At 37.0% G+C, this 27570-nt stretch overlaps 1 protein-coding gene across 4 annotated transcripts; it reads right to left on the bottom strand.

The window, feature by feature from the left end:
• Window positions 1–3456: 3456 nt before the first annotated feature.
• On the bottom strand, window positions 3457–26953 carry mlxip (MLX interacting protein). 4 transcript variants are annotated; one of them, XM_028033916.1, is made up of 18 exons: window positions 26357–26953; window positions 22577–22683; window positions 22079–22164; window positions 21591–21680; window positions 21427–21468; window positions 18647–18887; window positions 18440–18535; window positions 18178–18272; window positions 15924–16125; window positions 15600–15824; window positions 14622–14707; window positions 14361–14466; window positions 12822–12937; window positions 12616–12714; window positions 12377–12504; window positions 11139–11262; window positions 7879–8008; window positions 3457–6163 (listed from the first exon to the last, which is right to left on the bottom strand). In XM_028033916.1, the coding sequence occupies exons 1-18, from the start codon at window positions 26677–26679 to the stop codon at window positions 6057–6059; spliced, it is 2403 nt and encodes an 800-aa protein (XP_027889717.1). In that variant the 5' UTR covers window positions 26680–26953; the 3' UTR covers window positions 3457–6056. The 4 variants fall into 4 exon arrangements, with proteins under 4 accessions (XP_027889717.1, XP_027889714.1, XP_027889715.1 ...); XM_028033913.1 differs by having other exon boundaries at window positions 15600–16125; XM_028033914.1 differs by having other exon boundaries at window positions 15600–16125; window positions 18446–18535.
• Between the last annotated feature and the right edge of the window lie 617 nt (window positions 26954–27570).

Here is a 27570-nt window from a genome sequence, read left to right as displayed (position 1 = left end):
ACCAGACATGTTGAGGTCCATAAATATCTTCCTGATATGTTGATGGATTTCTTATCATTTGCCTTGTCACACAAGGAATCAGTTTGTTTGAGATGTTGCCTTTGAAACCATCGACTTTAACTCAAATATTTATTATTTCTTTCCATCACATCAACTTCTGGGCTTTTTCAAATTGGTTAGATTCAAGTTACTGTATGTGAACTTCTGATTTTAGACAAAATCTCACATTTTTGTTCTGGTATTTAGTAAAAAGAAATAACCCAACCACCTGGGAAGGAAGATTACTCGGATTTCATCTCAAACAATGAGAAAATAGGTTACCTTTGTTTTAAAATGTGGTTTATGTAAACGCTGTATCTGACATCTCCAGATTTGAGTGCTGATCTCACAGCTGATCTCTGTTCTTCCACAGATTGAACGCCTTTTTTACAACACCACAAGGGAGACGAAGACCAAGAGTCTGAAGCCTCTGGATGGAATAACCATGCCGGCTGGAAACATGAACGATTCGCGCATCCTGAACTCCATGCATGAAATCAGTGAGTGTCTGACAAGCTACCTGCCAAAAGTCATCGGTAACCTCACCACGCATGAAGACGTAAAGACCAACATCCTCAGCTACGCCCGTCCCTTCCTGATCCCTTTCAGACAGCTGGCCGCAGGGATGAAAGACTGCTGGGAAGAAGGCGAGCTGAAAGTGTGTCCCACAAGTTTAGCAAATAACCAAACGCGTTACGAGATGAAGGAATACGCCCTCGGCGTCCTGCACACTGCTGTAAAGTGGACTGAAAGTTACATACAATGAACGAGTGACCGATGAAGCATGTCATTTTTGATCTGCCTTAATTTATTTACTAATTTATTAATTAATTTATTTGTTATTTATTTAAGTTAGCTTTTTTTTGTCATTCTTGAATACTAATAATTTTATTTATAGCGAATGACGTGAATGATTTGATCAAAATGGACAAAAATAAAAATGACTCGTGAAAACGATATGATATTTCATTCATGTATTTATTCAAGTAGGGTGAGCTTGTTTATTCTTTGACTTCACGGCTGCAGAATAATGTGAGATGGTTCAAACCAAGACTTCAGCATCAAGTTGCGCTTTGAGCGTTTTAGGGATCGTTTCAGAAAGTTCATTTATGGTGACTATAGAGGACATTTTCCTGCGGGATTTCTTGTCAGAGATTCATCAGCTTGTATCATATCAGCTCTATTTTCTGCACATTTTCATCCTTTACTACAAATTACTTGTCCAGATGTGGTGACGCCGACGTAAGTCCATGTTTTGTGCGGTTCCAAATGGAGATCCGAGTGACAGCAGGCTGGGTTTGACATGAAAGTGGAGTTGAAAGCCTGGACACATCCACGACACAAACACAGGCAATAATGCTGTCCTCTTTATTCTTCAAATTAACACACATGAAATTCATCTGAATGATAGTCAGATTTGGAGTGTCCTGTTGCCTTTAATAAAAATATTTTCACATAAAAATCATTCCAGTGCATTTTTAGCCTAAACATCTTCAGCCATATGCAGTCAGTGAGAGGGACAAACATGGCTATTAAAGTTTTTTTTTCTTTCTTATTTTTTTTTAACAGATTTAATCAGATTATTAATTATTCTGGAGGTGTAGACTTTCCAAAAGTCCAGAGAGTAAAAGTGAATCGCTTTCCTGTGACAGTCATGCGCAGAGGAAAGTATTAAGTTGTTGATTTTTATCTTGGAAGTCCCAATAAAAGGGATCTCTGTAAGATGGATGACAGAAAGTGCTTCATCCAAGCCTGCTGTTGAGACCAAAACCTCGTCCTGCCATGGATTCCCGAGCCGGTAAGTCTGAAGGTTTATGTTATTTGATCTAAACCAAGCAGCCTGAGAGTCATCGTTCAGACGCGGGTGAAGTTGTGAAACTCCGCATGTCTGTCGTTCCGGCTGCATCTCTCTCTCTCTCTGTATGTTCATGTTCATTAATGTCGTGCTGTGTTTATTGCTTTCAGTCCTTATCACGCTGTGCGTGCTGTTTACGCAAGCACGGTGCAACCCTGTTGGGAGCGGAGACGAACAGGCCCTGAACAAAACCATCAGCGATGCGCTGGACCTGATCCGAATCGCTCGGAACGACCTGGTGAGGATGTTACAGCCATTACTATTAATGCAGCCTCCAGATTCTAATGGAGATTTGGTGGAAACACTTTAATTTAAAATAAATAAATAAAATAAAATAAAAATATATATAAAATAAATAAATAAATAATAATAATAATAATGCTGTGTTTTATTATTATTTTTTAATTCTTTCAAAGTCTCTGATTATTAATTAAAAATGTTGATTTGACCATTTTATGGTGCGTTCGCGGGAATTGGAGGCAAATGTTTCAAGGGACATATTTTCAAATTAATTGGTCTTTTTAAAATGTACATGTACATGCTGTGTGTACTGTCAATTTTAAAAAGACAAATAATTAAAAATAATGAATTTAAATAATGAAAATAAAATAATAGTAATATATCTCTATATTTCTTTCTTCTGATAATCGGCAGAAATACAGAAAAGAAACAGCGATGTTTTCAGTTTTGCAGTCACATGACTCAAGGTAGTAAAAGTGACTTCAGATTATTTAGGCGCATCTCAATAAATTAAGAAAAATAATAATTTAAAAGCTTCTTTTATACAAGTAATTCGTAAAGTGAAACTGAAGATTCAATACTGACATTATTTTTGCTAATCTAGATTATGACATTTTACATCTGATGAAAAACTGTCAAAATTACATAAGACCGGCGAATATATATATATATATATATATATATATATATATATATATATATATATATATATATACAGAAATACGAGCAGATGATGTATGTCCATGAACTATATGCGCCCTTTGTACTTAGTTGCGGCTCTTTTTGCGTGAATTATTGCATGATTGATTGTGGCATGATTGATTTTGGCTTTAAAACACACAGGCTGTAATGTCTAAATACTCTCTGTGTCCCACAGAATGATGCGCTTCCCGAGCTCAACTGCACGAACGTCCCGGAGCAGGTAGGGCTGAAGCAGCAGCCGCTTTCGGCCCACCTCCTCTCCACCGTCCACTGCTACATCCAGAAGCTTCCAAATTTGACCACCGAGGTGTCGAAAACACTGAAGATCGCCGCCCAGTACATTAAAGACGTGGAGAAGCGACTGAGTAACTCTACGGCCCCTCAGAGCTGCAGCCTCCCTAAATTTAAAGATGACCCTGAAGCTGATATGTTTGCTCAGTGTTTCCTGGAGTTTGTACTAGAAGAAAGACCTAGCAAGTCGAATCTCTGATGAAGTCTTAAGGCTGTTTGCCTTTTGTTTTTGAATGGAGATGTGGTTTTTTTTAGAATTCTAATGCACTAAACAATTAATATTTATTTAAAAACAAATGCTATTTATTGAAAATAAAAGCCAGAAGTTCATTTTACTTGTATTTATTGTGATGCAAAGTCATTTTTACAACGAGTTGCATGTCAACCCTGGAGAACTTGAACACTTCTCATATAATGCATAAGATATTTCTTAAACAAAAATACCACAGAAACAGGAAGAACTAATATGCAGATCCCATCTGCAGTGACATACTGTACAAGAAAACACATGCAAGTCTCACAGAAAAGGACAAATTAACCTGGAAACCCGCCTTTCTGTCAGAATAAGGTTAAAACAACTGAAGATAACACACACACACACACACACACACAGCAGAGTTTGAAGGAGAAACTTCTTGCAAACAACAGGAGATTACAACTGGCAGCTGCTGCATTCAGATATGCGATGAATAATCTGAAGACGCAGTAAACAATTTTAGCTCACAAGTGATTGTTTAAAGTTCCCATGTGCACAATTTTTAATGTATGACTGCAAATGATCTTAAAGGCACAGCGTCTCACCAAGTCTCTGATCCAACCACTGCAAACAGCATCTCTTCAAAAGCATTTCTTCAAGGTTCTTTGCTGACAATCTGTTGAATGTTCTCATGACAATAAATAATAAAATGTGGGGTTTGATCAGGTATGTGATTCATCAGTCAGGGAAGACTCGACATGCTCCCCTTGTTGCCACTTGTGTAATCCAACTCCTTTCATATTTGATCTGTATATTACACATGATGCATAGTTGCAGTCTTTTTATCACTGCATCCGGGTTTTTTTGCTTTTTTTTTTTTTTCATTTTCACAAGTTAATTACCATGTCGAAAAGCTGAATCTCTAAAAAGATTCATAATCTCCACTAAAAGGCTTTACACTATCAACATGAACATTCAAACAAACACAGTTGGTGCATTTTGCTTCTGTAAACGTCAATGTTCTGCAGAACAAAAACCAAAACAATACAAGATCTGCCTGAGGAGTGAAGAGCAACAAATAAAAGCAAAGACACTGCAGAGACCACAGGTAAGGACACTTTGACCTTAAGGCTGACGGAGGTCAGAGACGTCTGTCTGGAGTTTTACTCTAAATCCGTGAATCAGACTAATCTCTTTGATACACCTTATGGATGACTCACTCTCCTCCTTGATATGGCTTTGGTTGATCTGTTACAAATTAAGGTAAAAAGCTTAAAACAAAGAAATCAGCCCATAATGCAGATGTCTGCTGAAAAGGACAAAGGTCTTGATTTTCTGCAGAAGTGTAGCCCTGAGTGAACACCAGCATCAAGAAAAGACTCAGCAGAGTAATACTGCATGTAAATGTAATCTGTACACATAATTCGTACTGCGTAGGACTGTTGGTTTAGCTCCCTATGAGGGCTGTAAATATGGCTCCATGCTGCTGTTAAAACACACAAAATGGCAGCTGTGTTTTGAAACTCAAACCCGGGAGAAATATTTTGCATGCCCGAAAAGGAAGAAGTTCAGAATGGATGGAGAAAATAAGAGATAGACATGGGACCGGTACTGATGTTTTAGAAAGTTCCAGCGTTAAAAAAACAACAAAAAACAAACAAAAAAAAAAACATTGCTAAAATTTACATTTTCTACAACTTAAAGTCATTTTATTAACGAGAAGGATGAAGTGCAAGAGCAACCTGAGATTTCTCAAGGTGTGTGAAGCATCGAGTGATGCAGAGCTTTCCTGTTTCCACCTCCTGCTGCACACTGCAGGTCAGCTTGCTAACAAAAAAACAGGCTTGCTGTAATCTCCCCTTGTTTATAACAGACACATTTAGCTCTTTGGAGGCATTTCTGTTCACAAAAAGATATAACTTATATAACTGTTAAGGTACATAAAATAAACAGAATATATGTATGGACAACTATGATCGAAATTGGTGTTTATTCTATATTTTTGGAACTTCAAATCAGCAATGAGTAAAAATGTTATATTACTATAACTGTTGTAGTTAATGCAGTGATATAGCAGCAGTAGGGAGAACTGATGCTGTTCTGTTTTGCACATTGTGAATAAAGATGGTGAGTTTGTGTTTGGTGGTAAGACGAAACCATAATATTTTTACAGATTATGATACCGGCCCATGTCTACCATCAAGCGAGCAGAAGAGATCACTGGCAGCATGATATTCACCTGAGTCAATGAGTGATAGGAAACTCAAATCTCTGCTGCCCACAAGGCGCAGCCCAACATGAACTGATGATCGGCTGCAAAATAAACAAACTCCAGCTTTCTCTGGGGAAATAAAAATAAAAATATCACAGTTTCCTCCTGGTGCAAATTCATTCAGCGTTTCCCTTTCTTAATCTGCATCTTTGTATTAGAAAACAACTTTCTATGATGAAGAATGAAAACACAAGTACCAGCTTCCAATGAAGTGTTTAGATAACCTCTGCAGGTCAAGGTGGCATCTACTGCATTATTCTCCCACCAGTCATTACGTAGCGGACCAGATGTAAAGCCGTTACATTCAGAGTAACAGTAATCCCATGTTACAGTTCTCGTTTCACCAATTCGTCTGGGAACTTCTGAGTCTTTGGAAGACGCGGCGATGTTGCAGGAAAACGGTTTTGATGCTGAAAAATGTTCAAGTGGCTTTTGGGTCGCATCCACTCCTGAGAGGACGGCTACACGTCTTTGCTAGCGGCAGCCTCAAGGGCTTCAGCAGGAAGCAGGGAGGGATCGCTGAGGATGGACGTAGTAGTGCACAGCTGACGGAGTGAACTCAGCACCACTGAGAGGGAAAGAGAAGGAAAAAAAAAAAAAAGGTTTCTTTAAAACAAAACCTGAAATCAGTGCTCTAATATTCATCATCGTGAACTTAATACATCCTCCTCATCTTTACAACACTGCAGGATATTTTTTAGAACTATTTGGCAATTTAAACAATTCAAATAACATGTACAGAAAACATTTATTCATACTCTAGTTTATTAAGTTCATCAGGATAATTACTGCACGAGTGATTATTCTTCAGCTGGCAAAAAGTTATTTAACCCCGACTGATGCATTTCCTAAACAACTACGTGGAGAGACACATCCAGAGGTCAATTAAGAGTTATTAATTTGTTTAAGAAGGAACAAATCATTAGAGAACAAATTAGAAGAAACTACAAAAACTGAGTTAAGAACTGGCCAGCACATTATTAAAAACTGGAAACATAAGCAATGTGGTGGAAAAAATCCTTGATTTTTCAGCAGTAAATAAATATTTTCAACTGAATTAAAATGATCTTATTTTAAAGCTTTTTGCACATAGTTATCCAAAAATGTGAAGAACTTATCAGAAAGAATTCAGATAGAAAACAAACTTCTAATAACCTATAATCTAATGTGGCACAGCAAAATGCCCCACAGACGCAAGGAAAACTTCGCCGAGACATTTTTTTTTGGTTTCTGAAAACAGTTTCCTCCTTTAGCTGACGACAGGATTAATGAGAAAAGCAAACAGGTTGCATATTAAATCTGTGGGCCGCAAGAAATGTGACTGCAGAGCATGAGCAGAAATACTGAGTGTTTTCCCAGAGAGGACCGACAGAGTCACAGAACTCTATGCCCCCACAGAGGTTTTTATGTTTTTTTTACTTTAATACACCAACACTGTATGTTTAAAATGACTAATCAAAGCAAAAACACTGCTGCTCAACACAGATGCAATGCAACACCACAAAATTGATTTAGAAAGTAAAACATAAAAAGTGCGGAGCCACTCTTAAGCCAATAAACATTTCCTATGCTTATCTCATGGCGATACGCATCAGGAAGTGCTCGAAGTGAACACACTTTTCAGCTACAAATAAAGACCGTTTTGGGAGAAAAAAATAAAAAATCATCATGAGTTTGCTGAAATTTATTGACCCAGTTCATGTGGCTGATGACACATAGTGGGATATTTAAACCTTTCCACAACGGCACAAAACTCCACAACCTATAATGTGAAATCTGACAAGTGCTGATCTGCATTTATTTTGCTGAACAAAATCTCTATGTAGCAATCAACACATCTGAAAAAACAAACAAACAAACATCAAGAAAACACCAACACTAAAAACCTACTAAGAAGCTAATTAGGTTGCAACATGAAATGTGAATCTGAGGGACAGAAATCTTTCTCGTGTTACAATTCTTCATTTACAACGTCAGGCTTTGTTGTGAAGCAAAAACCATTTAACATGTCTGACCCAATCCAGAGGGAAACCCATTTTGAGAATTAAAGCTTCTTATCAAAGCAGATCATTTACATGGCCTTGAAAAAAGTAATCACACCCACCTAAATGTTCGACATTTTCTCACATCACAACCAAAACAAAGTAAAAAGCATTTTATTGGGGACTTTTGTGACAGATATATATTTTTTGAAAATAAAGTCTGGCTCATTATTACTGCAGATGATCCATAACCAATCAAGTATGACCTAATCCTGATTTAAACAGATGATGTTTTACTTACTGGGTCTGAGGACAGGAAGGGAGCAGTGATTGTCGAGCCACTGCAGCGTGGTGTGACACAGCTCTTCCCTGCTCGTCGTTGAAACCATCCCACTGAACGACTCAAACAGTGGTTTGATGATGATGCTGAACTGAGGCGCACCAGTCAAGGATAAATTCAGCATCATTCAACACCAAACACACAATGTAACACATAACGTCTAACAAAACATCCGCAACTCTCACATTTTTATTTTAGCTTTTCAGTCTTTTCTAAAAGTGCCTGTTTGTATTTCAGTACCAGAAAGGAAGAATAAAACATAAAATACTGAGGATTGAATGGAAAATAAACACCTATCCAGATGTTTTGGTCCAGCAGAATCGAAGGAATAAGACACTAATGAGAGGCGTTACCCCTTTACCAAACAATGAAAAACCTGAAACTAAAGATGCACCAATACGGCTTATCCCTTTTGATAGGAATATATATTTTTTCTTTTTTTTATTTTCCAATCCTGTAAAACAGAAAAAGCAAATGTGTGCTGCAGGTTCTTTGGTAGAGGTATCAGTGTTCAATCAGACAGAAAATAGAGAAATTACAATATCTGCCTTATTTATGCATCAGGGTTTCCCTGACGGCCCACCAGGCTTTACTTGTGCCCCACCAGGCTTAGCATAGTTTATTTATTCAAGTTCTTTTAAAGGTCTGCATTTTTTAAGACTTTATAGTTGGTGTTCAGATATTAATCTTCCAATTTTTCAATAACACATAATTATCAAGTGATATTTTAAAATTTCCTGTCAACTTTAAAAAAAAAAGTAACTCAAAAACACAACGGGTCGCTGGATGAATGACTGCTGAGCGCCCCGACCACCAGGCTTAGCAAGTTTTCTGGGGGAAACCTTGTGCATCCATTTATTTATTGTGTCAAACAAACAAACTGTATCAAAGTTGTTGATGCTTTATAGTCCAAACAAAGTGGAATGTCTTAGTTTGATGCATTTATTGATGACCAAAACAAAAAATATATATTAAATTTTTCAGTATTTTGCTTTGCAGATCATCAGTCAGATTTTTATCTCTCCTTAACTGATTATTAATGACACAAAGTGAAAGTTGAACTTGGCTCAGGTAAGTTTCCACCATCTTGAACAGTGCTGGTTCAACCCGAGAAACATTAGAAACCACAACGCGACGTCACTGGAGATACTGTTCGTCATTAGAGCGTCTTTAACAAACTGTAGTGTTAAATCAAAACTTCTTTATGCCCCATAAAGAAGTTTTGATTTAACACTACAGTATATAACAAAAATCACAAACAACACAAAGCCAGATCCAGTCAAGACTATGAATCGATGACTCAGATAAAAACATTTGGCACATTCTGCAGGTTTTTCACTTAAAACCACTGAAGGCTTTTTATACAATACTATATATATAATTAAATTCATTCTTTAAATAATAAACATTTTACTACCAGTTAATGCAGTTAGGAATACTTCTAATATCAACATGTTAAAGCTCAGTTTTTTCTGCTTCACTGAGCACAAATACTGATCTGTTGGCAAAAGGAGCTTCACATGAGATTTTTCTTTTCAGATTTTGAACTGGATGAAAACTATGCCACGTGACGTATTCTGGGTAGAACATATGCACAGAGAAAGGAGTTTTTTTATATCTTAAATGCAAAATGTATATATTTTTGCACAGTTTTGGCTTAAATACTGCTCTGACTTGTTTTTTTTTCCCAGCTAATGATTAATCGATTAAAAAGTTGATTATTCCAATAATCGATTCATTATGATTTATCAGAAAAAGGCTTCACTGATGAGTTTATGAAGAATAAATAGGTGAAAAAACAGAGACGAAGGGGTTTTATGTCTGATTTATGGCATCATTAAGCAGCACGGGGGCCACACAATTCTGAATCAGTTCACTTTTTTATTTATCCCATTGACTGCATTAGCTTTCAGACAAATTAATATGTTTTAAAATTGTCAAATGCTAATGGAAAACCCCACAACTGTGCATTGGGCGTGTGTGAGATCTGGTGTGATAATGACTTTTGGGGCAAACACTAGCGAACAGCGTTTGTGCTCTGATCACAGTAAGGATGTTTGGTGTTTGTACAGATTCTATAATGATATTTTACAGAGAGGCAACTGAGTCCACTTTAAAGGTCTGGCACTGAATGCTGTTTGGGTATCTTAACTGCAAAATCAAAAGCTCAGATTTTAGCTCTGATTTAAGACAGCAGGTCAGATTATGGATACAACAGCTCCCCTAGAGGCCAGTGTTTTAACAGCTCCTGTTCATGTTCTGCATTCAGATATGAAGATGGAGAGATTTTCTCTACAAGCTTTCATTCCTTCCTGAATCAGTCAAATTTATCAACAGACACTGAGATGAACATGTTCAGAAGAAAGCTATCTGAATAAGTAGTTCTGCAATAATATGAGTAGAGGCTGGAGTAGCATGTGTTGGTTCCAAGGTGTTTTAAATGAATAAGTGATTCTTTAAATAATGTTTTTATTAATCTATGTACATTGGCTTCATTAGGAGAGAAATATCTCTGTGGAGTGTAAATCGTCTATCCAAGGCAAATTTCTTGGAATGGAGGAGAATGAAAAGACTTTGAATGGGTGTAAAATGGTGTCTAAAGTGAAGTGAGACAAAACAAAGCAAAGAAGGGAATTTAAAAAAAAAAAAAAAAAAAAGACCAGAGAACTATTGACCTGATGGCCCAGCCGATCTGAGCCGCATAAACTTTGACATCATGCTGACTCGCTGATGGGTCATTATTCAGAAAATCAAAAAAACCCAGTCTGTTCAGAAAGCTCTAAAATAATGTTGTACATTTCCTATGCAAAAATGTATGATGCAACTGGGAACACTGCAAATACCCCGACTCACTATCTGTCAATGCAATCTGCTTTTCAGAAGATGTTTCACTGTGAAGATCTACTGTGGCTACAGAATTACCCATGAGGGACAAACTGAGTCACTTATGAAATGACTCAGTGCAAGATCATCATGTCTCACCGGCTCCCACACAACATTCATCACATTCTTTACTGAAATAATCTTATGTACCGACAAGCACCCGTTTTTCCATTTGTAATGAAGCGCAGCAGAGGTGAGCTTTCTGCTTGAACCTGCTGGCACAGATCCTTCTGTCTGCGTCTTTGTTCATAAAAGAGGATTGGAACAATTTCCACATGAGTAAAAACACAATACTCCTTAAGTATTAAAAAGTTGGGCATGCTTTCTCTGAAGGATACAATCCAGAACTTCCAGTTCTGGAGAGTGCGGTTCTTCACATATTCATTGAACTTGTCCTGCATGAGATCAGAGCGATTTTTGCTCATCGGCACGCCCGTCGCAGGCAGCTGCTCCTGACACAAGCTGTGGGAGAGATGCAGGGAGTTCGTTTGTCAAGCATGACGTCAGTGAACAGTGTTGTTCAAGTTTAGTGTTTTGAATGGTTGTAATGTATTTGAATTAAGACAGATGAAGCACCGGAGATGCAAAAGGTCATTAAAGGGAAACTAGATTCTCCGTTCAGGTTTTTAAGCTGATAACTTCTCTGCTCAGAAACATAAAAGATGAACTTCTTCTATGACTCCAGCCTGGAGGTTTACAGCTGTGGCCATAAGTTTACATACCCTGGCTGAATTTCCATATTTTTGGCCATTTTCTGAAGTGTTATCCAGTAAATGTTTTGGTGAAGCCAAACAATTGTGTGTCCTCTTTCTGCCCTCAATGACGGCAGAAAACACCCACATAACCTTGACTTAATGTTTATATCAATGACAGTATGAGGTCCTTTGTTAATTGTGGATGGAGTGCTTAATTATAAGATTTTTATCAGTTTTTAGTTAAAAATAGAAAAACAAAATGATTTATTAATATGATGATACACTTTCTTATCAGATGTTGTGCAGAAAATGTAAAAAAAAAAAAAAGAATTAAGACGTCTCTCATCCCAATGGGAGAATGAATGTTGTATTGCGTATTGTCCAAGTATCTTCAAAGAGTCATTGTGGATGGCGTTGCTGTGGGCAGGAAGGGTCTCCAGTAGCAGTCAGTCTTGCAACAACCCTGACACAGCTTCTGACTGAAGACTATCCCAACAGCTCAACATCAGGGCAACAGAGGACATAATCCACCTTAAACTGACACCATTTTCAAGCACTGCTAATCCACCTCATTTGATTTAAATCTCTGTCTGGCAGCATGGTCAGAAAAACTACAGAAATGGAGTCAGGGATACCGATTTCCTATCTCTGAGTCTATAAAGTCTCTTTTTCCAACTCTGTGATTTGGGGTCATAGTTCAAGTAATATTTGAGCTTTTGAGAGGCTAATCAGATGCTCCAGTTGTAAATACAATACCTTGTTTAAAATTGGCATAGTTTATTATAGAACCCTAATTCTCCCACCAACTCAGCATATCACAAATTATTATTTTTAGAGTTAAACCATCACAAAATGTCAGCGAATGTGTAATTCTGACAGACCTAATGGAAGCATTGAGCTCCTCTATTTCCTCCCGTAGCTTCTTGACCTCATCCTGCAGCTGCTGCCGCTCCTGCTGGAGCTTCCCAATGTGCTCCACTGTCTTCTGTAGAGTGACTGCATTTGTAATCTAGAGGCAAGCAGTGAAGAAACATGGTGGCAGGTGAACATTAGGAGGCATGTTAATAATCGGCTACAGGGTTGTTGTTTTTTTTTTTAGAAGAAAAGATTCCAGACTTACGTTCGATTGTGACTTCAGAGTGGGAACAAGGTTGCCGAGTGTCTTAAAGCCAATGTTGATATTTGATCGTCTCTTTTGTTCAGCAGATATGTGACGGTTCTGTTACATAAGTTATTAGAGATAAGAGTGTGTGTTAAAGGGATAAACAGAAACTAAGGATTATTCATTTTTGATATTCTTGATAAAACCCAAACACAAATACAAACCTGATTGTGCTCGCTCTTTACCAGAGGTTTGCTGCTGCCGCTGATTATAGATTGAGGACTGGGAACCTGATCTAAACCACAAGGTGACCCTTGACTGGATCCGGTCTGACTTTGACCTGCAAAGAAAAAGATTGGTTATTTAGAATGAAGCCACTTGCAAAAGCTTTCATCCTCTGTTAAGCTTTTCATCTTTTTGAACATTACAACAAACTTTGATTTGTTTACTGGGAGTTTTGATCCAAAGTAGTGCACTGTTGAAAGGAAAATGTATGGCTTTCAAAATCTTCTTACAAATTTGCCCCCACCTGAGTGAATATTTGCAGAAACACTTTCTGCTACAGTTACAGGATCAAGAAGTTTGGCTTCATCTCTGAAGAAAGTCCTCGGCCTCAACTCTTCTGCTGCCTCTAGTAGGTTTTCTTACAAAACTGTCTCTTATCATCACACCATCTATTCTGACTAGCTTTCCTGTTCCTGCTTTAAAAAGGCATATGACCCTTTCACCTCCATGTCTCACCTTGGAGATGGTGTGTCTGTTTTTCACATGTAAGCCAAAAAGTCATATTTTGTTCTCTTCTAACTGGAGAACTTTCTTCCACATGTTTGCTGCTAGCCAGATTTCTTATGCCGTTTTCTTGTTAGTATTCAGTAAAAACCCAATTTGTGGGGGTCAACAAGTAATAGATGTCCTGTGAACATTTGAGATGTGGATTTCTGCAACTCCTCCAGAGTTCACCAATTAGATCTCTTTGATCATTCTCTGGCTAATGTGCTCCTTTCAAAGTTTGCAGTCGAGCCATACTGTTTCTGTTTTCAGAAAATTGATTAACAAATGCTGTAACTCAGTGGCTTTTGAGGGGAAAATTTTAAACTGAATTTTATTTATATATTGCAGAGTAAAGGAGGCAGATTACTAACCCTTTCATGCATGAATTATGATCCTTTGTGTCAGGTTTTTTTCCCCCCAATTTTTTTAATTTATTGTCTTAAGGAATAAAAAAGGTAGGAAATTTTTTTTAGGTGATCAATTGTAATTTTCTCCAAATACAAAGTTGTTATTTGAAAAATACATCAGTAATATTGTTCATTAGGGGTTATCTGATATCACATTTTTTTATTTACCTGCAAGAGTCGTCTACAGTAGAAGGAGGGACCGGGTCGGTTCTCATGCTTTTTTGTCTGTCGGCCATATTGGATTTAACAAAAATAATTTCTTGCATTTGCAGCTGATGGCCAGTAATTGATAGTGCATTTTATGATGCATTAATGTCCACTTCAGTGGTCTGTGTGCATTTATAACATAAAAATCAACAAGAAGCATAAGAAAATGGCTTTCAGATAGCTGTCCACTGTAGTGACCACTATGCATGAAGGGGTTAAATATTATTATTATGTATTACAATGTGTTGGTAAATTGCATAAAACTGAAGTAAAAAAGTCTAGTTAAAACACAAGAAAAGGTGAAGATTTTCAAATCATAGGAATATTTTTGCTGCAGTTTAGAGTCTCAGAAGATTGTTTCAGATAGAGAAATCTCACCGACACTTGAGGGCTCTTTCTGATTTTTTCTGAAGCAAGACTTATCTTCAGGCACGGCAGGTTGCTGCGACTTCTGGTTATGAGGCACAACCTGAAACCCAGGGCTCTGACAGAAAATAACAGCTTAAATGAGATTTTAACCCAAAATGACCAACATGGACGTTTACTTAGTAAAACGTTATTTTTTTCATAACCAGAAAATGAAAATATTGTCACACTGTAATTCTATATTTGATCTGGTACAACTAAGTAAAGCCTTACCGCTCCAAGGTGGGAAGGGGTGATAACCACGCCGGTGGAGGGTGGAGATGTAACAATCACAGCATTAGCATGACCTTGAAAAGGGGCTGAAACGACATGTGTGCATTCATATTTAGGAGAAAATAAATAATAGATGAAGTATGTGGATGGATATTAACTGACAAATAAAATAATCAAATAAAAATGGTAAGTTTTCTGAGTGAACATCTACCATGTAGATAAATGAGTGTTTGGTTTTAAGTTCAAATTACCCTGTAAATGTTTGACATTCTTATCGCAGTGAATCAAATCAATTGAGAAAGTGCCTCTAGTAACACTGGTCAACAGTCTGAGGGTTTTAGGGTTATTTTGATGTGCTGAACCCAAAAATCACATTGGTTTTGTGATTTTGCATTGAGGTCAACTTTCTGAACTATGGATGCAACATGAGCATCAAAATGCATGACTTGTTTCACATATGGATGAGTTTCCTGAGAATCTGGGATCAATTAGTGACAAGCAGGAGGAGAGACTCCATCGGGATAGAAAAGAGATGGGAAATTTTGCACAATGAAGACCTAATATTCAATTTACTTGTACTTACCCTTATCAGTGTTTATTATTCAATTTACAGAAATCTAAGTTTGTAACATTTAATTAATACACTATGTTAGAAAAAAAATGTTTTCCTCCTAAAACCTTTTTTGGATGAGAAATTTTAACAAAAACAAACTGATAATGTCACAAAAATGTCATCAATTTAGTCAGAAGATCTGATTTCTCTGAATCAAATCAGAATAAAAACCTAACCTGATTGAGAAAAATTTGTGTCATTTTTGGATTCAGTGGTGCAAAATAGTCCTAATTCAGTTGAAAAAACACAGATAACTTCCAAAAAAGCATTTTTTTGTAACCCCGTGTAAATAAAGTGGCACATTTCTACTCTCTGATAAGAAATCACAAGATAATCATGCAGGAATTTGCTGGCAGACCACAGACCTGGGAGGATGAACTGGGAAGAAGGAAGTGCGTTTGCAGGAGCAATCCTCGTCACAGGACGGACTTTGCTGGAGCTGTTGGCCGGGAAGGGGCGAGGCAGAGCGAAGGCCTGAGGATGCTGGATGGGCGTGGCAGGCAGCGGCGCGAGGAGCTGGAGTTGGGATGGAGGAGCTGAGACGTGGCTGACGGTGCTGGTAGTGTTGCACGGGGTGACGGTGGAGGGCGCTGTGTGCGTTATCACAGAGGGGGCAACAGTTTCATCCAGCACTGAGCCGCTGTTTAAAGGTGAGGAAATCATGGCTGGTGCGGAGGATAAGTTCTGACCCGGGAGGCAGGGTACCAGAGGGTTGAGGGAAGCTGCGGACTGATTGCTGGAGACCACCTGCCTGGCAAACAGAGGCATGTAGTTCTCTACATAGGCTCCTCCGCCACCGCTGTCTGTCTGACTGGTCTGGCTGTGGATGGACAGTGAGCCTGCAGGCATAATCTGGTTGGGTGAAAGCTGCAAAGACGACATTAACGGGGCCTGGCAAAGATAACAGAAGGAAACAGACTTAGATCTTCCTTTAGGCACAATATTCTTAAAAATTTGACCAAGATCCTTTAAAGTTAATGTTAGCTGGAAACTTTCTGTCCTCTACTAGAACATGACTAAAGTTTAGTTTTTCTTCTTTTATGCAACTCTTAAAATGCATCAATGCAAAATCATACATAACAACATCTGTGGGACAATCAGTAAGAGTTTAAATTAATCTGAAGCAGCTAAAAGAGTTAATCATGTTCATTTTAAACTCCCTACACAGAGAATTATAAAACAGAAAATATCTACGACCATAAATGTGTAAATTACATATTAAGGACAAAATCTGGTTGTATATATTAAGGACAAAACAGATCTTAATTAGATCTGACTTTGAACAAAAATGTTGTCTAACCTCGGTGTGACAAAAGATCAAGCTGAAATTATTCTGATGAAAACATCTTTTTGACAGTTGGATGGGATCGATGTGGTTCAGGGTTGCTCAGCTTCATTCCTTGAGAGCTACTATCAGATCTCTCTCTGCTGCACACCTGAACCATTCAGCTCTGCAGAGGGTATCTCCAATATTAGCATGTACCAATCTAAATGTTGCAGGATTTTAGATCTTGAGGACTGGAGTCAAGCAAACCGATGCAGATTGGAAAGTATGAACTGCTACAGTCAGTGACCTACAAAAGTATTCATTCTTTGTTACATAACAATCCACAAACTCTATTTAGTGAGAATTTAAAGCTAGACTTGCAAAATGTAGTGGATTGTGGTGAAATAAGCAAAAAATGACGCATGATTTTCAAAAGGTTTAAAAAATTTACAAACAAATTTTAACAGGAGTATTAATACTTATTCAGGATTTATTCAGGAGTATCATTAAATACTCCTGAATAAAATCCAGCAAAATCAGCTTACTTCAGAGGTCAGGATGAGAAGGCCTGAGAAAAATATTATTATTAATGAAGAAAAACCACGTTGGTTTTTTTTGGTATGCCAGCATTTCAAAATATCACAGAGGAGTGTGGGACAACTGGTTGGAGCCAACAGGTAAATACAGAAAAACAATATTATAGATCGATTATAAAGCTGAAATTATGATGGAAATGTTTAAATCAAAGTAAGTCCCAGTCAAAGTCCAGACCTAACAAAACATTAAAGTTTCATTACAGACTTTTCCCATTCAATCTCACTCAAGTTCAGCTATTTTGCAAAGAAAAATTGACAAAGTCTTTAGTTTTTTAAAGGCGCTTGCAATACGTTTGCAGCTGTAATTGCATAGAAAGGCTATTCTGCAAAACATCAGCTCAGTTGAGCTGCATTATCTTTCAGTAATGTTTTTAAAACCCTAGTATAATTTTCCTTCTACTTCACAATTACCACAACTCTGTGTTGGTCAATAAGGAAAAAAATACACCAACATTCATGATTGTAACTTTACAAAATGTGAAATACTTTTGAAAGACACTACAAGTATGTCCAAGACATTATATAAAACGGAAATTATATTATTTCAAATATATCAGGAGCAAAACAGACTATTGACCGAGTTCATTGCAGTCTATTTGCTGCTCCAGTCTCTATAACAATGGCAACAAATGTATTTGTTAATTTTTTATACGAATTCTCTCTGGTCTCATTAAGTCGACACCTAAATACAGACAAATTAATGGTGAATAAAGAGAGAGACAGACCATTTAGGTGAGGACAATACTAGCTACTATTAGGAGTAAGGTGTGAAAGGAGTGAAATATAATTTTATCCCAACCTCAGATATCTGAAATAAATTCATACACATTTTCAATGAGTGTTAACATCTTGAACAACCTCATTGTTGATCAGTTTAACCTGTCATGTGTAAAACATGTGGTAAACCAAGTTTAGTAATGTTATTCTGTTAAACTAATTGTATGTGTAGCTACACGAAAGAAAGAAAATGACAGAAGTTTGTAAAAGCTGACCATAAATTCTAGTTAAGAAAAATTTCCGAAGCAAAAAAACTTGCTGTTTTGGAGTGAGTTAGGGAAGGAGCCTTGGGTTGATGTTTACCTGAGACTGGGAGCTGCTGCTGGGTTGAGGGGTGACAGATGTTGCAGTGGGGGAAACAGAGGGAAGGACAGGCTGACGGAGGCTGTGAAATAAGTCTGGAACAAGAGGCTCTATGTTAGCTGGAGGTTAGTAAAACCACACTAGGCTTTATGTTAGGCTAAGCTGACTACTACTGCAGTGTTACTAGAACATGTGTACGCTTGTGCCCTGTACTTTGTGCTCTATTAGTTTAGAAGTGCTGCTGAGGAGGATGGAACTGTACCGCAACCTTGCAGTGGATCAAAGGAGTCCATGAAGTCCAGGTTGGGCTGTAAGGGGATAAGTCCAGGTTGGATCATGTCTGCATTCCCTGCATGAGCTGCCGGCGATGGAGGGAGAGGAGAACGGGGGGAGCAAAGTGATATTTGAAATATATATTCTGGTAAAATGGATCCACAAACCTAAAGGTAAGTAATATACAAATTCTCACCAATTTCCCTTGGATTGGGCAAGCCCAAAGGCTGGTGTGAGGTCAGTGTGGAAAATAACGTGTCTGAGAACTCGGACATCAGAATGTCCATGTCAAAGAGGGTGTCCATCTCCATGGGCGCAGGCGTTTCAATATGCCTGCGACTCATTCGACGCACAGCAGCCTCTTCATCCTGATAAAAGGAAGTACGGAGCATGTCTGGAAAGACTTCCCCAAACAGCGATAACTGCTCCTCTGGCACCTTTGAATATTCAAAATGCAACCACCAAGCCAGTTAATGTCACACAAGCATGCAGTATGATGCACAGCCACCAAGGAGTGGAATAATCTCAATGCATGCATCAATCTTAAACTAGCATTTCCTGGGCAAAACTTTAAGCTATGTAAGTGTTTATCACCAGGAAGTGATCAGATTAGACATGAGCCAGTTACTGATGTGAGGCTTTGTGAAGGTCTTCAGATGTTATGGTCTCAAAGCAGCTAAAATTTACTGATACGCTGGTCCTGCAGTTCAAAAGCATTAAGTCAGGTCAAATGTTTTAAAGTCAGTGTGATAAATAAAACCAACAAATGTAAATACTGCAGTACATTAAGAAGAACTCTAAAGGGTGTCGGTACATAATGAGTCTATAGGAGTTTAGGGCTCTTGTTGCCTGAGGATGAGCTGTTAAATATTGAAGTTAATATTTAACTTTTTCTCCTGATCGTAAGAAAATATTATTGATATTAAGACGAGAAGATGTGTCTAAGACCATCTTCAAACAATGTTTAAGGATTGTGTCTGGAAATATTTATTGCTGCAAACAATAGTGAGTGTAGTAATTTTACAAGCATCATTCATTATTAAGGTGACGCTGTTTAAAGGGATCCATGATTAGTTGCAACAATAGAATTTATTTACAAAATATTTATCTCAGATGTAAAAACAATACAGTAACAGTACTGTAGGTCATTTAGCTTTTATAAATTTTTATAAAATATTGTCACAGGAAAGTCGCCATGTTGTTCACACTGTAATGCATTCTGGGTAAATGACGTAAAATTGGTCCAACTGCCTGACTCCTCCTGCCGAAATGATGACGTCGGGGAGGAAAATAGGCCAATTACTTGTGTAAAGTCATACAAAACTTTAAAAAAAGCAATATTTCAAAACCAGTAAAATTTCCGTCACATTGTTTAAAGTCTTTTAAACGGTTTAATTAATTTTGTCAGGCTGTTTGGAGGAGAGTTCTTCTGTTCTGCTGCTCCCTTAACAGTTTCAACACACTCACTCCAACACATCTCTCATTTATAAAAAGAAGAAATTACTAATAATCTATCTTTTTCTTTTTAAACAGTTACGTTTAGTGGCTGGAGCAGTACTGTCCATCAAGCAGCAGACTGCAGTAAATAAAATATTATAGAAAATACTTGGTTACTTAAAATTCACCTAATTAACAGAGTAATTTTAAAATGGCAAATTCAACGTTTTAATTTACATTTCATGTCACTATTTTTGACTTTAAAGTACAATTTAATCCTAGATTTGTCAAAAATAATGTTAGCTGAAGCAGATCCATGTGTGTGTCTGTGAGTCAGAATCTGATAATAGTAAACCAATATGTAGCATCACTTTAGCAAGATTCAATTAAGTTTGCTTTTTAGATTTTAATGAAGGTAGTTATGCTAAAATCATGGCAATCATTCTTGTTTTAAATTTTTGTATTAATACTGTGAATGCAGGACACTGCAACAGCTGGTAATTAACCATCTGTGTGTTCCTGTATAAACTGTATCTTCACACAGTAAAAACTTCATACTGGCCCATGTCTAGATCAGACTGGTTGCACTTCTTATGCATAAATAATCAAGATCACATTCATTTATACACAGGAAAAGAGCACTCAAGCTGTGCATTCACATATGAGCACAGACTATAAACACAGAGCTTGAAACAACAGCAGAAACTTAATGTTAAAAAAAAAAAAACATTAAACGCCATGTGATTTCAGAGAGTAACCTCATAAAAATCACATTTCAAAACAGAACTTCTTTTCTTGTGACATTTACTACAAACACTCAAATATGTAATATTTTTTTTCAGCTTGTGTTTTCAAACCCCTTCAAAATGCTGTGACAGCCAGCAAATTAAAAAGTCCCCATGATGTTTCTGTTTCCAAATTTGATCATTTTTTATGAGATAATTAGCACTTCAAAAAAAAAGAAAAAAAACTACTTTGTTTTGTCATTTTTAATCTGGTTTTCCACAAATCATTAAATAACTTCAGCTGCGATGTAAAGGGCCATTTCGCATTTTTTGGACATCTGGACAAATTTATATCAGTTACATTAATCTTTAAAGTCGTGGGTTATCCTGGGTCAAAAATAAATCTTTCAGATCTTTATGATGACCAGAAACAGGAATTTTAATGCTTGATTTGTGCTTTGGCATCTAAGTTGAACAAAATTGATGAACCTTATGTTTGATTGAAAGCCCAGATTTATATGGATTTACAGAAAAAAATATAAATAATTAAATAGTTTAATTTTTGAATGAATAAGTTTTTGTTACCAAAGGTTGCTATCTTGTTTCGAATTATTGTAAAAAGCTCTTATTCAAAATTTTTAATTTATATCTTTTAGGTAACAGTATAAAACATAAATTCTGGAAACTAAAAATGTTATTTTTGTCATACATTTGACAAATTATATATTGTAACAAAATTCAATATGTTTCCAGAGTGTTTGAATCATGAAATTATAGATTATGACTTTTAACATGATTGCCATCATTTCCATACCTTAAGTAAGCTGGAAAGGTCATCATCTTTGTGTTTCTGTAGCTGCAAGACAGTGGAAGCAACATTGGATAATATTTTAATACCAAACAAAAGAAAAGAAAGAGATTGAAATATCTACAAAATGTCCTTAATTATTGAAGCATCATATTATAAAACAACAATACCCTTTTTTTGAAGTATGTTCTCCATTTGTGATATTCTCTTATCACAATTTCAATTCTTCTTTTCCAGTTTTTCCCGTCTGAAGCAATAGCCTGTTGAAGAAAGGAGAGAAACAGGAAGTTCCCTTTCAGTCCATTCACTTGGTACAACACATAGAGTATGGGATATCACGCCCCTTTTTCAACACCAGGTACAACACCTTTTTCTGCCCCGCTAATCAGCTTGGCTCGATGAAGAGCGGCCATCGAACTGAATAATGACTGTGATGGGGGTGTATTTATATGCAGGCGGGGCCTGCCACCCGTCATCACACGTCATTTGCCTAACGGCGTGATTAAAGGTGTCTTTAGTTAGACCACGCGGGGGCGTGATATCCCATACTCTATGTGTTGTACCTCATTCCTCTCCTTCAGGGAACAGTAGTTATATGCGTAACATTACGTTAAAGTCAGCAACAAACACAGAGTTGCACAAAATACTCCGTCCCTACCTCTGCAGGGCGATGGACGTCCAAATCCATATTTCCATCTAGTGGGGTTACAAAGTGACAAACAGGATTCCCCCTTTTTTCCACATCTGAGGGAAGACAACAAAACAATTCACCCTCAATTCAAAATATTAAAAAAATCTTCGTTTTTTTCCCCTCTCAAATATAGACATAGGTTAAGAAAGTGTCATCTTGTTAAAGGACCATTTTTAATTAAGTACAGTTAAATTTCCCAAGGAGTAGGAGAGCTTAAGTTATTAATTAAAAGTAGTTTAGAAAGTTTATTTGAGTCACATAAATTCAAGTTATCATTAAAAAAAAAATCACTTGCAGTGCATAATGTTAAAGATGCAACAATACTTGCATCTTTAATAAGAGTTAATAAGACAAGTTAATAAGACAAATAATTTAACAGTTTGTCAGATCATAATGGTGTCTGTACGCTGTCAAGTAATCTTTTAGATAAACAACTGAAAATAGACTGGAAGGTCGAGCTCTTACACTGCATGTACCAGGCTCTCCATATGGCATTGTTCAGCCGGATCTTGTCTCTCCAGAGCAGTTTTAGACCTTTAAAGTTCTTCCATTTAGGAGACACCAACTTCCCGCTGAAAATAAAAAAGATTAACAGTGGTACCAGTCACTAAAGGGATCTCTTTTCATCAAATTAACAGCTAGACACAAAATGTAGGAGTTGCAGGGAATACTAATGTTCCCTGGATCACAAACTACAAATATATTTTTGCATTTTAATTTACTTTATATGAGCAAAACACACAGTAACGCATAATTATGAAGTGGTAGAAAGAATATGCATGGTTTCCAACTCTAACAAATTTAAATCTGAAAACAGTGTAGCTCAACAAATTTTAATCTGAAACCTAACTCTTGCTAAAACGAAATACACTTTTATTTGATCACAACAGCAATCTAATGAATGGGTGGTTTGTACCTGATAACACAGACCGATGAGTCCGACTGCACCCTGAGAAACAAAGACTGTATCTAAGCTCACCAGCTACGCCGGTGTGGTTACCAAATCTGAGATAAGTGAAAAACGCTAAAATTACAGGATGTGGACAGACTGTTCATTATCAGAGAACATCAAGCAACAAAAAAACTGAAACTTGAACAACCCAGAGTCGTAAGCTCTGAGGAGTAGACCAAAGACCAAAGTCAAATTTATTATTTAAACATCAGTAATGTGTGTTTTTAATCATAATCCAAAGTTTGATTTGTTTTCATTCTTCCTGTTCTGTGTTTCCTCACATTTTTATTACCCATCTGTCCTTCCTTTCAACCTGTTTTTTCAGACTTTCCTAAAGAATTTGCTGAACAAGCATACTGCATGACGCTGTTTTGTAACAGCAGGAGGAAAGTGGACATGGACACACTGACAGAGAGAGGAGAGCAGAGTTTGTTAATTTAATGGCGCTGTTGCTGTGAGGAAATGTTGCTCATGATATCCAGCTTACTGGTAACAACAACTAAACAGTAACCGCTCTATTAATAGTTGTTCCAGTGAGGCTAATTTAGAGTGAAGATGGAGGGAATCCTCTGAGCAGCTGGATCTGACACTGCAACTGTAAATAGAGAACCATGGGTAATGTGAACCTTACAGGGTTTTTTTTTATCTTACTACCTGCGAACATAATCAGCAGCTAAATTTTTATTTCCAATGCTGGGAATGCAGCTAAATGATTACAAACACTTAATCTTGTTCATTCGCTATAAGAAAGACAATATTTTGCTACTAAAATACAAACGACGACTTTTATGAGATTCTATTGGGGTGTTTACAAAAGTATTTAAAACATATAAACATGCTCTTACTGCTTTTATTTATAACCAAAACATTTTCTTAAACTCCTGAGGAAATAATATTTCTTATTATTATAGTTATATGAATGTTCCCACTACATAACCAGTGGAATTAAATAATCTATTAATCATCATTTTTCTCACTTGGCTTTCTGGTAGATGTGAAGGCAGCTAAGAGTTTAGATACTTTTAATCTTGAACTAAAACTCTATTCAGTCTGGCTTTTGGCTGAACTTTGCCCTTTACATCTTTTACTGTTTTATTTTTATTTTTACTGTTGTAAACAGAATTTTGTGAAAATATTGCTTAAAATTGATTTTGATTTTTTGTTTTAGTCATTAACATTTTTAGCAAGTATGACCTGCTTATATCTTATTATTTTAAGCAATATTAGCATGTACATTTTTATCTATGTTTTCATATTTTATTTCAATTTTAGTTATTTGCCCATTTAAAAAGCATTACACTGAATCCATATCCTTATTTCCAATTTGTATTTATGTTTGTGTATTTGGTTGTTTTCTTAAATAACTTTTGTGTTCATGAAAAGCTTTTCTTATATTTCTCTTCTATTTCCTTACTTGCCAACATCCTCATTCTCTCAAATAGTTTTTGTTGTTAGGAAGATTTTTTCCGTTTTTTGAATTTTGAGAGTGTTTTTTATGTTGCTCTGTTTTAACAGGAATTTTATCACTGTAGTTTATTTTTATCGCTTTTGGAGCTGATTCAACCATCTGCGGTCACCGCATTATAAATTGACTCATGCAATGAACACATTATGTGGAGCAGTCTCTCACACTTACAAAGCACAGTGTGTTACCTATTAAAAGAGCAAGCGGTCCGTCAGTAGCCATTATGGGTGAAAGTCTCTTTTTTACGAAACGCTGAGTTTTATAATGTCCCACTTTATTTGGATGAGTTCAGAAAGAGTTTCAATTATATTAACTCCACAAATGTGTGGATCAGATTGATCTGTTAGCTTAATGTCTGTTAGTAATCATGTTAATTACATAATTTAATGTGTCTGATGTTATGGCAACGTCAACAGAACATCAATATCCTTTTTGCTGATTAGCTAACAGCTCACTCTGTAAGTATTAATTTCCTTGTAAGTGAATAACTGGGATCCAATCTTTCAACTTTAATACAACTTTGCTCATTCCAATCCTACAGCTTAAAATACATTTAATAAGACAACAGAAAAAAGTGCCGGAGTATGTTTTCTCGGGATGTATGAACAGTAACAGCTATGAGTGCACTGATTTATCAGCCAGTCGATTTATTGGTGCCAATTTCCTTAATTTTAGGAGATTAGTGATTGGCCGATGCTAACGTATGAAGCCAATCTTATCTATAGATCTTATATACTTTGGCAAAGGTCTAAAAATCCACCACTGTCCTCTTCTGCTCTCCTGTGAGAATGTTTTGTCTGATAGACCGACCCACCAGGTCATATCTGCACAAGAAAGACAAACTCTACTGTTTGGAAATATTTCAAGATGTAAAAACTAAATGGTCATCATCCATCTCTCCCATGAAGCTAAGATAGTTTTAAAATTGCAATAGGCAGACTGTGGTTTATTCAGCTAACTCCAGTTTGGCTACCCAGGCAGAATGTCTAATTAATTAACCAGCTGATATTCAGAGGTGGACTTACAGAAAGAAAAAAAGATGGTGGAAGTTAAATAACTTTGATTTACAATGTGATTATCATCATTCCAATGCATCATACAAAATAGAGCAATTGTGCTCATCTGTGTTGCTTTAGCATCAGTCTGTCCTTGAAGAACAAACCGACTGTTCACTTTTGTAACAAAGGATAAAAGCTGTTCTGTCAGACTGTTGTGGTTGATCTTCCTCATACCACTTTATCCAGGAGTTAAGTGTCCCAACGTGGGGAATTTAAAGGTAATCTAAACATAAATTACATGTTATAATGTGATATCAATTAAGCTTTTACTTAAGTTTATCATGCGAGTTTGACTTGTAAACCATCAGAAGAAATACTAACAAATCAGTCGAGGTTCAGAAGATGTAGTAACATGCTGCCAATGCACAACCTGATAAAGTCAAATGTCAGAGTATGCTACATGTTTAAATTGGGCCATTTTCTGTTTGCAGATCAGTGTTATTTTGCTGATAATGCCTCCTTTGTTACAGTTTCCATAGTTTGGCACTGATAACTGAGTAACTCACTTCTTTCACTACCTACTAAGCTCACTTCTGGTTATGGCAGGGTTAGGCGAGGCAGGACAGGTTTATTTATTTTTGTCCCACTGATACAAAAGGCAAAATTATTTAGTGCATGTCAAAGATTGGTGCAACAGGAAGTTATGAGGAGGGAAGACTCGTGACTGCAGCTAACTGGAGAGGAGAGCTGAACATGAGCTTGGCAACACCAGGGGCTAAAATGAAAATGAATGTACCATAAACACACCAGACAGACAAATTGAAGCTTACCTATAAGCGAGGGTCATGCACTCAAAAAGCTTAGTCAAAGAGGCATCTATGGAGAGGTGCGACGTACTCGTCTTGCCAAAATGATAGGTCTGGCAGGTCTGTTTGTTGACAGTGTCGAAGTCGTAACCCTTCTTCGGGGGGTGCTCGCTGTGCGGCGACGACACCATGAAGTGTCCACTGTGGATGATCTGGGACTCCAGTCCGTCCGCCCTCCGTAACCCCATGTGAGTCTCCTCCACATCAGAGTCGTCATCTTGCTCTTGCTTTATGCTGGCAGCCGGCCGCCGGTAAGTTTGCCGCTGACATGTCTCTCTAGTAGCCATGTCGGCAACTCAACAAACAAATGGCTAACTAACGTTAGCCAGCAAGCTAGGACAATAAGGCTCTTGCCTTCATGGGGCTCGTCATAGATGGAAAACGCGTTTTGAGTCCTGTTGTTAAAGTTTGCCAACTTTGTGCCATAAAAATAAAGTCCTCGCTTCAGCCATGTTAAAGTTCGCTGCTACTTATTAACAGCCCGAGTTAAGCTGTTGTTGTCTTATGTAGTTGACGCAGCTGACAAAACGCTGCTGCTCCTTCTGTAGTACCGAGTTCCTGTGTTAGGCCATATCCGATTGGCCAGAATCACAAGCGTATTCTATAAAACCGCTGCTGATTGGTCAGGTTTGGAGCCCCACCCACAGCGTAGAATCTAAAATAAACTGGAGACATAAGACGCATCAGCGATAGGGATTTCTCTCAGTGGCGGATGTTGCTATATAGTGGCGCCCTGGGCAAGACAGTCCACCCCTGCTTTTCAAGAATCTTATTTATCAGCTATTTTCACAATGTATTTCACAAATCATGAATCCGATGCCTAAAATACTACTACTACTACTACTACTACTACTAATATTTCATAAATCTCACATGAATCAAATTGAGTTTCAGTTTGTTTCATGTCAGTTTGTGACATGAAACAAACTGACATTTGTCAGTGTGACATTGTCCACTTTTATTTCAAATATATGATCTAAGAATTAATTGTTAAATTGTGTATTACGTAAAACAACAACCAGATGGTATTTTAATTCCATTTTCAAAAAAGGAAACTCTCAGCAGAGTTTTTATCTTGACTTTATTGAAGTTGTAAAGTTAAATACACAAACTGCATTTTGTTTGCATTTTAAATATAAGCTGCTTTAATAGTAAACAGTCCATTTTTATAATGTATT

The sequence above is a fragment of the Xiphophorus couchianus genome, chromosome 12 (genome assembly GCF_001444195.1).
Source record: "Xiphophorus couchianus chromosome 12, X_couchianus-1.0, whole genome shotgun sequence".
NCBI classification, from domain to species: domain Eukaryota; kingdom Metazoa; phylum Chordata; class Actinopteri; order Cyprinodontiformes; family Poeciliidae; genus Xiphophorus; species Xiphophorus couchianus.
The sequence above is the reverse complement of the archived record's forward strand: the minus strand, read 5'-3'. Positions and strand labels throughout refer to the sequence as shown.

Excerpts from the sequence above, each read along its gene's own strand:
- mlxip (XM_028033913.1), bottom strand. The coding sequence starts at position 26,679 with ATGGCTACTAGAGAGACATGTCAGCGGCAAACTTACCGGCGGCCGGCT. Across the intron at positions 21,469-21,590 it reads GAACATACTTCAAAAAAAGG|CTACAGAAACACAAAGATGA; the intron begins GTATTGTTGTTT and ends ACTGTCTTGCAG. Across the intron at positions 6,164-7,878 it reads CCTTCCTGTCCTCAGACCCA|TGGTGCTGAGTTCACTCCGT; the intron begins GTAAGTAAAACA and ends TTTCCCTCTCAG.